Source organism: Dysidea avara, chromosome 12 (assembly GCF_963678975.1).
Source record: "Dysidea avara chromosome 12, odDysAvar1.4, whole genome shotgun sequence".
Taxonomy (NCBI): domain Eukaryota; kingdom Metazoa; phylum Porifera; class Demospongiae; order Dictyoceratida; family Dysideidae; genus Dysidea; species Dysidea avara.
In genome coordinates, this window is record NC_089283.1 from 21,334,932 (window position 1) to 21,351,809 (window position 16,878).

The 16,878-nt window shown below is 36.4% G+C and overlaps 1 protein-coding gene across 5 annotated transcripts in view; it reads right to left on the bottom strand.

Annotated features, from left to right (window-relative positions):
- Positions 1-10,596, bottom strand: part of LOC136240375 (ubiquitin carboxyl-terminal hydrolase 9X-like) — a 77,759-nt gene extending 67,163 nt beyond the window's left edge. For 2 of the 5 annotated variants that reach the window (XR_010693781.1, XM_066031334.1), the window contains exons 1-6: positions 9,962-10,596; positions 9,802-9,914; positions 5,110-5,222; positions 4,630-4,675; positions 4,509-4,562; positions 4,296-4,411 (exon numbers count right to left, since the gene is read on the bottom strand). Coding sequence is in view for 4 of the 5 variants with exons in the window: in XM_066031334.1 (XP_065887406.1) it covers positions 4,296-4,411; positions 4,509-4,562; positions 4,630-4,675; positions 5,110-5,222; positions 9,802-9,914; positions 9,962-10,388 (869 nt within the window). In the remaining variant the exon portion in view is untranslated. Of the gene's footprint in view, positions 1-4,295; positions 4,412-4,508; positions 4,563-4,629; positions 4,676-5,109; positions 5,225-9,801; positions 9,915-9,961 lie in introns of those variants that run through there. The other 3 variants (XM_066031335.1, XM_066031333.1, XM_066031336.1) reach the window with 2 other exon arrangements.
- Positions 10,597-16,878: the final 6,282 nt, after the last annotated feature.

A 16,878-nucleotide genomic window follows, 5' to 3' on the forward strand; every position in this document is an offset into this window, starting at 1 on the left:
AAATTTTTAGTTAAATTAATTTTGGTAACAATGCAGTGTAATATCTTTTATCATCTCAGTAGTATTGTTTATATTGCAAGCACACATGTACAGCTAGCTGGATGTGATAATGTGAAGCATATAGAAAATGAATGCACAAAAGTGCCTATACTGTAAATGCTTTCTTGGCCAGATTTTGATATCATGTCTTTTGGTTACTCCATGAACATGTACTTGTGCATTTTTGGCCTTGCCTTTTTTTACAGCTGGGCTGTTTTTGGCACAGGATATCACTACTTTTTGTTGAATAGAGAACATACAGTTAGGTATTATATTACATAGGAGACACTGCATGCATGCATGCATAATAACAGCTTCAGCAACAGATTAGCTAGCTAAATCAGTAGCAAAGCTTCCAAGTTCAGTGTTTAGAAGTGCTACTAAAAGTGACTTGCTAAGAGAAAATTCATTCAAACTGAAAATAATGTTCAAATTCCTGCAAGGACTCATGTGATATCTCACGTGATCTTTCATGTAAATAACAACCGGCAAAGTCGAGGCTACAGTCTTAACTGTTCTTGCTGAAGCAGTGGGTTTGTGATTAGAGCTCGGCGGTATTGAAATTTGAATACACGGTATTAGTTACAGGAAAATATCACGGTATATCGATATATAGTTAGCTTGTTATTGTAACTGTTGCATCATTTCTTGGGCCTAGTATGAAGCGGTATCATCCCAAAAACCAAAAAATATATAGTTCAGTACGAGTAAGCATGTTGTAACTCAAGTTTTTGTTTAGGACGTGTCTGCTAAACCATCAACTAAGGATAATTAAACACCAAAGGCTGGGTTAAAAGCAATCTTATACCGGTATTCATCGATATACCAGTATTTCGATATATCAGTTATCAAATGTTGTCACGGTATGATAATCGGTTATGATAATTTATCATGATAAACGGTATTACCGATATATTGCAGAGCACTATTTGTGATATAACTAGTCTAGTTGAAATCTGTGCGTGACAAGTGGAGCTAAATCAGCTGCGAGTTGTTGCTGAATGTATGCCTCGGAATGGACATGAAGCCTGACGGCACTGAATGCATCACACTATTCTCCCAGTAAATTGCTGGGTAAGCTCGTGTATAGCTAAGTCATTGTAAACGACTATATAACTACCGTCGTAATTTTAGAAAGGAATCTCCCATGCAGTGTTGGAGTAACGCGTTACATAAGTAACGCGTTACATAAGTAACGCGTTATGTAATATTATTACTTTTGTAGTATCTAAGTAATATAATGAAATACGCTATAAAAAGGGTAATACAACTCAAGTTAATTTACTTACAAACGTAACGCATTACCTAAGTAATATAGTTACTGTAACGAGTCTAATATTACGTAATATTATTACTACAAGTAACGAAGTTACTAATCTCGTTAGTTATCCTCTGAGTAACGCCTAGCCACAAAGAAGTAACGAAGCCTACTGAATGAAGCTTATTCACCAGCTTCTTGCTTATAACCAAGATTTGGACATTGTCAAACAACGCAATCTTGTCACGTGATAAGGTGGTAGTTTCACACGTGACAGCTTAAAGCTGTGGACACAAAGTAATATAATATGTAATATTATTATAGTTACTTTATTTTATGGGTAATATGTAACTGTAACTAAATAGTTCAGTTGCAAGTAATATGTAACATGTAACTAGTTACTTTTACAAAGCAACTTGCCCAACACTGCTCCCATGCCATAGTAGCTTCCTGGGATTATATACTATGCTTGTGTAGGCCAGAGCCTCGTAGCTGGCTTGTTCTAGCTGTGTGGGTCAAACCGTGAACAAGTTGAGCTGAACCCTGAGAAAACAGTTAAAAATGAAAGAGGATATTTTCTCAACGTTTCAACCAACCAAGATGGTTGGTGATGACAACAAAGATGTCAAGAGCAAACAAGTGCTTCCACCAACAGTTCAGGAAAGGTTAATAGGCTATATACTTTTATGGCTTCATATAATGTATGGTGAAAACTTTGGCTATAAATAATGTGTCAGGCGTTTGAATGATTAGCGGGTAAGTCAATACTACAAATGAGTTAATATTTTTGAGGGCTTAGCTCAATGCGTACATACAGTAGGCCGTAATTACTATGCATCGATTGATAATAATATAAGCAGATCTGAGACATCCATGGACCCTACTATATAGTAACTGGGCAGGTATATAGGGTTACGTATACTCTGATATAATTGTTGAGTGTTGTAGTTTGCCAATGGTCAAAGCTAAATTAACCATTTTAGATAGTTTTTTGTGATGTTGAAGGTGTCAGGCAAACTCCAGTTAGGGGCAGGCAATAAAAGTTTATTTTTCCAAACAGGAGAGGAACATGCTTAGGCCTGCAAGGTACAGGCTTAATCTACTTACCCCAGTAGATGCACCATATTATATATAATGCACATGTCAATGTATTTCCCTACTGACCCCCCCCCCCCCTTCGGGCATATATAGGGCTGTAATGTACACAACCGAATGTTAAATGCCCCATGGTAGGACAAACCTATTCTGTCAAATCCCCACCATTGGCTCCAGTTGCAACGTGGGGGATTTGACATAGCGTAGAAAAAATACTTGGGTGCTTAATGAATGATTGTCAAATGCCCCATAGTGAAGCAGCAGTTTCATGTCTATTCGTGTTGTAAAGCCCCACTTACAGGCTTTACATCCAAGGGGGGTGGTGGGGTAACACATTGGTAGGTGCATAATGAGTTTACATGTTAAAATTTAGTCTGTCTTGCTTTTTTCATGCTTATAAAAGCTAATGTGCTTATTCTCAAACAATCAGGACTGGAAAAACTACAAATTGTCTTCTACTTTTATCTACCAACTATTCAATCACTGCTGGTTTATTAAAATTTCCTTTGCTGTTGTGTAACTTGTTTACCATTAACCATTAGTTCCTCCTAGTTTATATGTCTCCTAGCAACAAAAATTGTTATGTCAACAATGTAGGTGAGAACCACAAAACAAGTCAAGTAATATATTCCAAAATTGGTCATCAACTACTGCAGTATGCTGAATACATCTTGGGAATGGCTATGTGGAATGCTCACTTTCACAATAATCATAATAGTCAAATTAAGTGTTTGTTAACATGTTAGCCTGACTATATGATTACATGCTTTTAGTTAGCTGTGCCTTACCATACTGTATCCCTTTCTGTATATGAGGGTGGATACTGATGTTTTGACTGTTGGCGGGTGAGTTTATGGTCAATGGACAAATCACGCAAATGGTGAAGAAAAAGTAATATGTGGTACCAAGACCCCACTACTATGAACTCTTGGTGGTACTTTATAATAGCCAAACACCAGTATATCTGGCTTCTTGTGCTATTGTAGTCATTTTTTAAATTTTATGGGCAAGGATTGTTGTTATACACTTGACTGCATTATTAGAGTATTTACATGACTGCTCTATTAGAGTATTTAATCTGGATAACCCGCCCACGTGCAATAATCATGGAGCGAAAAAAACCACCTTGCAACAAAGTCATCAGCCCAGATTAAGCTTCCTGGCCTATACTGAGTTTAATAAAGACAGATTCTATTAGCCACAAGCAGCGCACATCAAAAAACCTAACTTTGAGCGAGATCTTGTATGGCTTCTCGAGCGTAATGGTGTTTTGGCAAGAAGAAACGGCCCGGTTTGGGCTGTTTCCATTCGAAAATGAAATCAAAAATAAGTCATGGACACGCACAATGATCCATTCAGCAAGCCTTGCTACTTTTTATCCCAGGATTCTCCTTGTAAACTTCACTATGCCTGTGAAAGAATAATAATAATAATATTATGAATAATAATAATAATATGAACAAACTGGCAAATTTCAGTGTTGTCTGAAATACACATACTGTTTCCTTTTCACTTGATACTTACTAGTGGACCAATACTCATTGCAAAGAACCACTACAGGGTTGTTTTGAGTTGAAGGATGCTTTTCAAGATGGTTTTTAGGTGTGCATTCTATTAGGATTTTTGCAAAAAACATGGGCGATCCCTATTATGAACTCACTATCGTGGTTCATGATATTACTTTTGCAAAGTAACTTTTCCATCTCTAGATATGATTTTCTACAACTGGGCATAAATTGATATATATTTTGCAGCATTGCTCAAAAGCATAACAGGCAATTTCAAAATCATAATAGACTCAGGCTTTTCACACATACTGTGTTCACACAAGTGAATATATGTACCATAATCACAAGCTTTTTGCATGTAATCCTGTTTCTATGTTTTCTACTTTAACACCTACCTAATCATGGCAGCTATTATAGAAACATTCAGAGCAGAACCTTTCAATATTCGATCTCGGAATTTCTCAAATCCACCGTGTTCACCAAACAGGTTTATCATATCAACCAACCAGCCCTGAACAAAATAATCACTGTAGCTAAATGCAAGTGTGCATGCAACAATATCACACGCATGCACAAACACACACACACACACAATCACATTTAAGTACTTTTGGAACTTGGATATTATGAGGTCGTGCAAATATCTTGTGTACTTCAATATCCTGCAAAGGAGGATATGCGATGGCTAATGTATACACATCGTGTACAGCACCAACACAGAGCAATTACCTTTCCACAAGTCTCTGGCTCATAACGACAGTTGTGTATATTCCACCTGTTAAAAATTCAAAAACAAAAGCATGTACACATGTTCTCTCACATACTACATTGAAACTTGTTCAGAAAATGAGGAGACCTGTGCAATCTGGACACATAAGCAATAAGGGTCCCAAAAGTATCCTTTAGTATGTAAACTGACCAGGAAAATCAGGACACCTTGATAATCAAAAGACTTTTTGTTGGTTCAAAGGTGTCCATAATACACAGGTGCTATTCTATGCACAAGTACGTACAATGGAGCTTACATGTATCTAAGCCATGCAGTCAACAAACCTGGTAAGCAGGTGGCTGGATTAGACAGGTGGATTATTGTATAAACTTTATGAATTATTATAGTAGGCCTTATAACAATGGACCATTTGACATTAAAACAGGTTTAAATGTAACACACAGACAAACATGAAATACAAGTTACCTATAAAAACTAACTTATTTAGCGGGTTGAGTACTAAGTTCAACAAATCATGTAGGGCAAAGCAGTCCTGGTCCATCTTAACTGCACAGATCTCTATCAGAAGCTTAGTACAGTTGAAGATACAACGCTACATTAGGAATAAAAAAAATCTATGTATACACGTGTACATACAGCAATAAGACAAACAAATTAAATAGCATGATAAGAAAGACTGGACAGTATAAGTAACACGTACAGTGAGTGGTTGCTAAGAAGTACACAGAGACACTACAAAAACTAGTATACTGTAGAACCACACCTGAATCAAAAGAACCATTGGAGCCACTAGAGTCAAGAACTATATGTATACTCACATTAAGCTGATACCCGGAATTGTGCCTTTCTTTACAAAAAATAACATTTTGGCCAACTAGATGGCAGTAAAATTGTAAAGAATATACATATGTGGTTTCACTGGTTTGACACCATTGCAAGTTTAGAAAAAGTACATACAGTGTTCCAGAAGCTACTCAACATCTGTGTTATGCAAATCCAAATTTTCTTATATTTCCACATGCATAATATAAGTTGAATTTGAAATGATGAAATAACTAGACAAGTCATTTGTTTTTAGAACAGCTATTAGTTTTCTCTTTGTGAGAAACAAAATTAGGCCAGGAAAAATAAATTAGCTAAAATATGAATGCCTTCTTTTAGGATAATGTTTAGGTCAGACAGAATACAATATATATACTTCATTGTTTATGCACACATACCACAGTAAAGAAACTCCACCAAGAAACCTCTCCTTAAAATGGATAGTGTAGTATAGTTATTGAGCCATATTCCATGCATTCACAAGGGTAGGATTAGATTGCAAGAAAACCAAAATTAATAATGTCTGCTAGTTATGAACATTGGTGCAGTGCATAAAAGGACAGCATTAGTACTGTTAATTTTGAAGATACTACTAGTGCATGTGTATTGAAGATGGCCTTAGCTGCATATGCTGTGATTGCTTTTATGCTTCAGAATTCTATAGCAGTAATTGCTTAGGAGAATACCAATTATGATAGCAGGTATCTCACTAGGTATTGTTTGATGTGATAAGAGTGGTTTGATTGATATTATACATATTATCTTAGTTCAGGTGCATCAATGTGCATTGAATTGAAACAAGTAGCCAACCTGATGTCTACCTGGTGTTGCAGATACTATTGATGCATGTATATTGTTGTTTTGGCTGAGATGCCATTGCAAACAAACAAGATATAGCTATGTTCAAATCAAAATTCACAGAAACTACATGTTACCATTGTCCCTGGCACATAACTTTCACAGATATAAAGAGAGCTTTTGTTTGTCCAAAACATACACTGATATGATCCAATTTTTAAAAGCCATCGACATTCCTAATAAACAAAACTGCATTGATACAGGCTGTATCAGGAAACATGAATCTGAACTTTGGAAAACATTGACCAATTCAAGTGTGAGTAGTTCTAGATTTGATTCTTCCCAACCTTGCTCCATCTGAGAAAATCGACTATCTCATAGACAAGTTACCAAAACAGGAGGATCTTTTCTAGTGGAAAGTCTTAAACAAACTGCTGATAAAGAATTGGCAGGAAACTCCAAGATCAAATAAATGATGGTAAGTGAGTATGTTGTACTCTGTTTTAAATACAGTGGTGAATAAAGCAAATTAATGATTTTTGCTGGTTTTGATTCAGTATTTGAGAACTAGTTCACAAGTTACGGCAGCCAGTAAAGTATGCGGAATTTTGGTGGGGCAGAGTTTGATAGACGCGTTACTTAGTAACCACATTAACTTTAAAGCAAAATCCAATAAATTTGCAGTTAAACAAGTGAACTTGAAAGTAGAATGATGAATGGACCAATACAGATACATACAAGGGTGAATGGGCAATTACAGTAACAAGAAAAATACAGTTACAAAAGCAAACGGACAATAACACATAGAGTTAATACATGATATTACATGAATAAAGGTATGGGGGAGGAGCATGTATGGGATGCAGTTACTTTAGTATGAGTACACCAAGCAAAAAATACAACATGTATGGACTATGCTTGCTGTTTGATTCATACTTTTCTTCAAAACAGAATGTAGGAAATGTCCTAATAACCTTTTGAATTATCATGGTAGCAAATGGAATGCTTTTACCTTACTACATAAGTGGGCACAGTAGAATGACTGACAAAGCTCTTGTTTTGAATTGGCTAAGCAGGGTCTAAACAGCACTTCTGGTTAGCATCATAGATTACTATTTGCTTGGTTTTCTTGTAAGTACATCAATCAGGTAATTGATTGCATGGGCAACCTATATTTCTACAATTTTGGTATAGCCTTGCAGTCAAACTTTTCCATGATAAAGCAAGCCAAGTAGTTATAAAACAGCTAAGCCAGCTTCTCAAGCAGCATTTTTAGTGGAACTCTAGACCCTTTGCGAAGCGATCGACTAGCTAATTGCATGGGCGGCCAATAAATATACACAGCTTGTTATATAGTCTTGCAGCCAAACATTTCGCGAATAAGCAAGCCTAAATAGTTACAAAACAGTTAAATAAACTTGGTAACAATGTTTCTAGCAATCTTACAGCAATATCACGATAGTAAGCTGTAATTATTGTATCGCGACAATGATTTTTTGATCGCGAGTATCGGACTATCAATATTATCGCTCAACAATAAAAGTGAACTCCACCAAGGCACTTGTAAGCACAAAATTCCATCTTTTATAATATGTTTAATAGCTGTCTTCATTTCACTGAGCACACAGCAGTCATTGTAACTATAGGAATATTCCATATACATTTATCATGTAAGATAACATAGAATCACATAGCATAAAGCCATTGTGCCCACTTTCTTGGCTGCATGACACAATGCCAGCTGACTTCCTGACTAATACTAGTTTAAAATTACTTAGTCAGTATTTGCTCATTCTCACTGATTATTTACTACTTAGTATATATTTCCTAACTACTTGTAATTACTTGATGGACTAAAGCACCGTGAGTTCTAAATCAGTAATATACTATAGCTATACTCACATTTTCATTGCAGCTACAACAAGTTGCAAGCAGCACACAGCAGTAACTGCAAGCAGCATCATCAATGCAGCAGCAACAGAAAGTGATAACTGCAGTAAGCTACAAGCAAAAGGCGGCAGCAACAGACCTCAATGCCAACAGAAACACATGCAATGAAAGCAGCATCAGTTGGCTACAAACAGCATAGCAGTCAGTACATGCAAGCTGCAAGAAACAGCTGCAAAAGTAGGTACAGCAGTAGCAACAATGGAGCAGTTAGAGAATGTTGACAAACAATTTAAACAAAACTTTCTCTTGCTACATATATCTGGTACTTCTTCCAAGAATACTCAGCTTACTTCATCAGTCTTGTGTGCATTTAGCTCACAAAGTATTCATCTCAAGCGGAACAGGATGAATATTTGCAAGTGAATTGGGTGTCACACCCTTTAACTAGCAAGTTTTTTAATCGCTCACACTCTTGTAAGACGATGTTGCATTTGAGCGGTACCATATTTAGAGATCATAATTGTAATTGAATTTTGGAAAAACAATCCAAATCACATATTAAAAGGTTCAAGATAAAAGGTTTAAAGAATTCAAGTTAGGAGAGTAAGCACACGTATGAATTTTACACAAGAGATGCATTTATTTATTACCTTTCAGACCACTTCCAGTACTTTTAGCTACTTGTAGAGTTACTCAACAGAAAATCTGAACAGTTGGACAAGTATCTCAAGTGCTCACAAAGGGGGTAGAGGGTGGTGGGGTGAGCAAGAGATAGACTTTAATGGAGGCAGATAGAGGCTGACATGAGGTACTCTAATACAGCAGTCACCCTAATAGAACAGTTATCTTCATTGAACAGTTACATGTGTATAGCTGTATGCTATAACAATAAATAAATAAAAATGAAGTAGGGATCCCAGTGACATAACAAGAGATGAATGATGGTATTACAGTGACTTTGGCATTTAACAAAATATGTAATTGTTATGGACATGCCAATAATAGTAATATCATTCATCTCATGTTTCACTACTCTTATAATTAATATGCTAGTTATTTGACCAATACGTTTTTGCTTTATAATAATGCATCAAATTAATAACATTATTGTAATTGGTGAATTATTTTGTAATTCTCTAATTACGTTGCTATGTACAGCTAAGGAAGTGTTAATCAAACAAACTGCTTATCTTTCACTTTTTACTCAAAAAGATAGGCTATTCCTGGTAATCTAGGAGGCCCATAGTGTTATTTTTCAGTTATTAAAACACCTGTAACACACTAAGGAAAAGTAGTTGACAAAGCCTGTAGAGAGTTGCCACATCCATATTTCAGATCACTGAAAAGAAATCATCTCAGAACAGAGTTTAACTGCATGGAAGTTCAATACAGACTTCATTTAGCTTTCACTTTACACATGCAGGCTGCTTTTACTATTAAATGGTTTACTAACGTGGGTGCATACAGACAAACATAGGTATGTAGGTAGATAGATAAATAGGTACACAGACACACAAGTTGTCACAAAAACAATTTCAGGAAACCAGGCTCGGCTGTGGTACGCACCTAAATTAAAAAGCCATTTCTTTAAGCCAAATACTTGCTGAAAAGTACAATAGGTCCTACAAAATATAGAAAATTTCCACTTTCAGTTAACTCACCTGTATTTCTTCTTTCCACTTAATGACAACATTGTCAAGCATGATTTTGGAGAATGACATACTCAATCCTTCACTGAAAAACCTTTGGCATGGTTCACTTTTATTATCCACACCTGCAAAAACAATTTACGTAACCCCATATTTTTATAAATTGACACACCTTCACGGCAGAGGTTAATTGCAGCATGCAACAATTGTTCCAAATCATCTCTAGCAAACACTGGTACAACCCAGCGCAGACGATTCAACTTTTTGTCCAAAGCATCCAAAGCTCCGACAGGAAACGGAGGATTTCCAATTAACGGATATTGAAATGGCTCTATCTTTCCTTTCTCATCTGCTTGCGTCCTTCTCACTTGCTGCTGTTGCAGTTGCTCCTGTTTCTCCTTGTTTTCGTCCTTCGTCTCACTTAAGTGTTGCTGACATTCACTTCCTCTATCCTGGTTATCGGATAACTCCGTATTGTTGTTGTTGTTGCTAAAACGACTCTCCTCCGTGTTATTGTTGTTGCCACACAGTTGACCCTCTTCCGTGTTATTGTTGTTGCCGTATTGATCCTCCTCCGTGTTATTGTTGTTGTCGGACATCTACACCACTTGCGATCTCACTGATATGTCTAATCTTTCAAAAAGCTTCCTTCCAGGCCGAGTGCTCCCGCTGCGATGTTCAGTCAAGTCCAGAGCTCTACTTGTTTGTGAGAAAAGTTCGGGGTTTTACTTTAGCGTATATACTGAGCAAACGCCGTCGCTTAATTGCGCCCTGACTGCTGAGGCGTGGCAATTGATGACATCACGCCTGAACTGATCATGTGATCTATGTAATTCAGTGTTGTGTGTGTGTGTTATTATTATTTTACTAGGCCCGGGGCAAATACAACCAAGTACAATCACCGACGGGACAACCTACTAGTGGAGCATTGATTTGATTGATTTGATTTATTGTTTATCCTCACAGTAGTCGGCAGAGCCGTTCTTCCCTACTGGAGCACACATACATACAACAGAGTACAAAAACAAAAACATACAGACACAAGAAACTAACTACTCAAACAATACAAACACAAGAAACTAACTATAATCACAATTAATTGCTTTGAGTGTTGAGATAAAAGTCCTTGACAGAGAATACAAAGGAATTGTAATTACAATCAATTGGAATAGATTTTAGAAGAGAATTCCACCATGTTGTAGCAGAGGAACGGAAATATTTTTTAGTGGCTGATAAATGGTAACTAGGTGGGTTGGCAAAACAATCACACCATGGGGCATGTACAAACAGTGCTACTGCATGGCCAACACAGTGGCCAATTTGGCCAATACTGTACCTTCTTGTGATTTTATGAAATATAGCTGTTATGTCAAAAAACTTTACATACAGATCTTACAAAACAAATGATACATGTCAGAGATGCTATGGAATAGCAGAAAAGTTAGGCAGGGGAGTTGTTTGGCAAAGTAATGAAAATTAAAACCCTCCAACAATATTAATGGAGGCCTATTATGAAGGTTCACAATTTTTCTAACTTTTTTTCATTACCAAACTTAGCTAAAGTACCATAAGATAATTTACCACCAAACCTTCCCAATATATGGTATACAATCTCTATTATGGACTTTTGACAGTATTTGCACCAGTTATCATAACTGCATTGATGTTGGAGAGTATTGATACTTCTGTTTAATCTCATGGTTATATACCTTGTGTACTACCGGGATTTCCCACTCCATTGTCCTATGTATTTTGGTGCTTGCGCTTAATAGAGCAAAACAAATGGAAATTTCTAGTGAGATCAAGTAACTGTGTGTGCCCTATTACGATGGATGACTGTATATAAATGTGGTGAACCTATTACTCACTGTGTTGTTGTGACTCCTTTATCACCAGTGAATGGCCCTTCAGTTAGTAGGCTTTTAGCGCATGCGCAATTATAATAGGACAATGGACTGGAAAATCCCGGTATGCCTCCAACTGTATGTGTATTACAACTTGACCACATTCTGATGAGATTCCATACTACAGTACAGTGGCGTAGCCAGAAAAACATTTTTACCGAGGCAAAGTAAGTTATACATTGACGTAATTGAGAGGGTCTGCTTGTGACTCAACTGATTCACAAACACTTTCAAGCATGGGTGGTACAGCATTTGCAGGTTGATTCTCTGGTTGGATGGAAGAAATTGTTTCAGAAGACTCTGAGTACTTTTCTACATGTCATGCTCCAGCTTAGTTAATGCAACAGTATACCATGACTAGTTTAATTGTACCCAACACAAAAAAACTGACTTACTGTGGAGATATTTTGAGTGGTTAGGTCATCCATGGACTGCAACAGAGGTCATAGTCATGCACACTATACTTTTTATTGATCCGATATGATATTTAAGTCAGAGATATCTCTTCCATGAAATAATCAACTACATGTGCTAAGTATGTCAAGCTAGGGAGTCTGGGGGCATGCTCCCTCAAGGAAATTTTTGAAAATATATGCTTTGAAATGGCATGTGGAGGCTATTTTCATGATATACATGCATGATCAATGGGCTTTATGCAATGCCATGCAGTTAATTCATTGGAACACTTGAAAAGTAATTTAAAGACAATTATAATGTAAATGATTTAGACCAAGCAGTGTAAGAGTACTGGCTATAATTTACACTGAATGCTCTATTAGAGTATATTACGATGACTGCTCTATTAGGGTATCTCGATCTTTTTCCGCATACAAATTCAAGTAGCTGAAAAGTGGTCCAGGACTGTATCACCATGGGCTCCGGCCTGCTTAGTACTACAGCCATAGATTCTATTGTGTGTGGTACAGTAATGCTGTATAGTAACATTTGAGTAGAATATTCAAGGTGCCAAAACTCAGGCCTGCTCAGTGCTCAGCCTGAATTGTTGAGCATTTTTTTTACCGAGGCAGCTGCCTCGGTTGCCTCAATGGTAGCTACGCCACTGCAGTATAGTTGAATTTAAAAATTTGTATTGTTATAGTAGTGTTCATAGTTATACCCCCCCTGTATAGCATGTAAACATCAATAAGAATTATGTGTATAGCCATAACTCATGATCTATTTGCCATCCCAACTTCAAACTTACTGTCATGAAAGAAGGGTATTAGAAGAATATTTGAACAAAGAATAAAGCAATTAAAATATCCGTTTTTGAAAAAACTAAGATCAAAGGAAAAAGTCACATTTTTGTGGTTTGACCTTTTCCTTTGAGTAATTATAATGAATTATATATCACTTGAAAGAGAATTTAATAAGCATTCCAAAAATCTAAACAGCAATATTCTGTGGAAATCACTGACAAAGTTATGGCCATTTTATTAAACCTGTGTAAGCTGCTGTAATATTTTCTAATAAATTTTGAGTGGTCATATCTTAAAGAGAGATCAATAGAATGGGCCAAATTTTGGTGTGAGAAAGTTTCTTGGTAGAGTCCATGTCTATGCCAAATTTTATGAAAATCCGAAGGGGTCAGGATTTTTTTTGGTTGATTTGGTATGGAATGACCCCTATGTAATATAATAGCCAATCTTCAGTAACTGTATGTTCTCCATTCAACAAAAAGTAGTGATATCCTAAAACAGCCCAGCTGTAAAAAAAAGCGATGCCAAGAATGCACAAGTACATGCATGTTCATAGAGTAACTATATACAACCAAAAGACATGATATCAAAATCTGGCCAAGAAAGCATTTACAGTATAGGCACTTTTATGCATTTGTTTTCTATATGCTTCACATTATCACATCCAGCTAGCTGTACATGTGTGCTTGCAATATAAACAATACTACTTAGACGATAAAAGATGATTACACTGCATTGTTACCAAAATTAATTTAACTAAAAATTTACAATTGGTTTCTACTTGGCCATCTTTTTGCACTGTATATTAAAATAAAAAGATGGCCAAGTAGAAACCAATTGTAAATTTTTAGTTAAATTAATTTTGGTAACAATGCAGTGTAATCATCTTTTATCGTCTCAGTAGTATTGTTTATATTGCAAGCACACATGTACAGCTAGCTGCATGGATGTGATATAATGTGAAGCATATAGAAAATGAATGCATAAAAGTGCCTATACTGTAAATGCTTTCTTGGCCAGATTTTGATATCATGTCTTTTGGTTGTAGTTACTCCATGAACATGTACTTGTGCATTCTTGGCCTCGCCTTTTTTTACAGCTGGGCTGTTTTTGGCACAGGATTATTACCTAACGAAGTAGCTACTAATGCGTTATTTAACCTTGTTACCATTAATATATACTTATGATCTATGTGACATCCTGTTCTTTATTAAATCAATGAAAAATCCATCCGATCATTTTGACATCCGAACCTTCATCAAATTCTGCCACCATTCTACCAGGTCTTCTTCCTGTAACAAACTTGAACATGTTTTCACATCATCTAACAAACAAAGAAATTTTTACTTCAACAGACTACCTAGAACTTTCAACAGCCTACCTACAATTGACTTAACTAAACCATTTCTTACCATCAAAGCTCAGTTAATCCAAATTCTATGGCAGCATTTTACGAAAAACTTTAATCCTGATAACTTACACAGTCTTCATTTTTCTTGTCCCTGCAGCATCTGTTCTAAACACCCCAAGCCACCGAACTTTTATGCACACAATAGTTAGTTATTATAAGTAATTAAGTACATAACTTCAGGGTCTGGTACTTGTTACCAGATCCCTTTAGTGCAACTTTTGCTCATGCAGCTATAACTACTGTTTGTATCATTATGCATTGCACTATAAAGCTTTTACTACTACTACTACTACTACTACTAATTGTAATTGTGAATTTTGAATAGAGGTGTAGCCTGTACATCCAAATCATACACACAATTAGGTAGCTATACCCATACATTATATTACTATAGTGTCTGTCCAGCAGATTCTTAAATTGATGAGGAGAGTTGGAGTCAATCACTGATTGGGGTAAAGAAATCCAATTGCTAATCACTCTAACTGAAAAGAAAGATGATCTTGATAAGCAATTTGTATGTGGCTTGAATAATTTCATGTTGTGAACTAGCACGTTACTAGGTCAAGTCATTAGGTCTAAGTCCTTGAAATTAGGTTAGGTAATCCAAAGGCTGCAGCACATGTTGCTGTCAGACCTTCAGTGCTGGTCACTGTTAAGTGCTATATAATAATACTGTAATATTATTACCTAACAAAGTACTTTTATGCATTGTGTAATATATATTACTAGTTACTTTTAAACTGAAGTAGTGTAATTATAACTGTAACAAGTGCAGTAATGAGTAATAAGTAATATGTTACTTTTGAAAAGTATAGTGGCCCAACAATTATCAAAATTGTCAATTTCAGAAAGTGACCATAGCCATAGGATCTGGTTTCACTCAATCACTAAAATCAACACTTGTGACACACTCCAGCCATAAATGACTAACTACAGCTAGCAAGTAGGCTCACTATTTGAACTATTATAATTGGACAAGGGTAGACAGCTATCATACAGACTTTTCCATAGTCACCCACAAAAATTCCTTCCTCCTAAAGGAAATCCTAGTGATCATGATTATGAATTAGTTCAGGACAACACTGGCTGCCACAAAGAACACCAGTGCCAGTACTGGCTTCCATTTGGATACGTCTTTCACCCTGCTGACTTGGTATATGGGACCTAGGTCTGTATACTTTGAAATTGAAGGAATCTTTGTCGGGTCGCTCTGCAGTCTCAGCTGGTATGGTTGTTGCTAGAGGAGAGGAAGATAAGGATGCTCACTATGATGAACTTGTGCAGGCTGGTAGTGGTGTCTTTTTCCCTCTGGTGGTTAAATCTTCAAGATTGTGGTCAACTGCTAGTCGCCCTGTGTTACAGGACATTGCTGCTAGAACAATCACCAATTAAGAGTGGCATCTCTTGTGGTCTTGCCCTTCATCATCTGCTGGAGCAACTCTCTGTTTGTCACCACAATGCATGCTTGAATGTTTTTACATTTGTTCAGTTTGTTGCCTGGCAGTCCTCTGTGGGAGTTAGACTCTTTCTCTTACTCCCACTCCCTGCAGTGTATTCAGTCTTAGGCTAGTTAGGCTGCAGTGCTTTCTTGTTAATGCCCCTGTTTGAGGGTTACATGTGTGTTGGCAATCCATGCGGTGTTTTGTAGGCCTACATAGGCTCTGTTTTCAACTTGTTAAACTAGTTATAGCTAGAGCGTCAGGGTGAAATGGAGTGCCATTAGGGCTGGATAATAAAAGAATGGAATTTAAAAATGCAAGGGGAAAAAATAAATAGAAAAAAATTAGTGTAGAACGAAATTTTGTCAATAATTGGTTATCATGATTCAATTGCCAAATAAATCATAATATCAAATTTTGATATATATATATAATAACTATCGGTATATCAAGCCATGGGTATCCAGGGCCGGAGGAGCTGTCCGGCCGGACCAATAATTTTGGTGTTCAATCAAGCTAAAGCTATCTCAAACATTTACTTAAATCCCAGCTTCCATTCGCATATACAATCAGTGCATGGACGACCTTGCACATGTGCTTATTTGTGACTGAATTTTGGAAAATCACCCATATGGGCGTGCATGAAATAATTAGAATTTTCATGTTTAGTGGGTTGCTAATAAGAGCAGGGCACAGTTTTGAAAAATTTTCTTGTAATTTAAGGTATTGAGAATGGCTTAAAACCATCAACAAGTAGATTTGCACTACAAAGTTTGTGATTTTATCATTAAATATTTTAGGTGTCAAATGTGCCATGCATATGGGTGATTTTCCAAAATTCGGTCACATTTACTGATGTTATATCAGATGTATGGCGCAACTGGCTATTTATTCAAAGCACAAAGGTGCTGCACTTAATGTAGCACCACACTCCTGTAAGCAGTGAGCAATATATTATTACAGTAATCGATTGTAGGATCTAGCTAATCATCATGTGTGCTGACTGTGTGAGATTCTAATACTATTCATTCAAGTCAGTGCCTAAAAAAACTATTTTTTACAACTAGCCCAAACTTGGGGAGGGGGTAGTAGTACATATAAACAAATTTTCTTTTGTTACATTACTTTGTATTTTG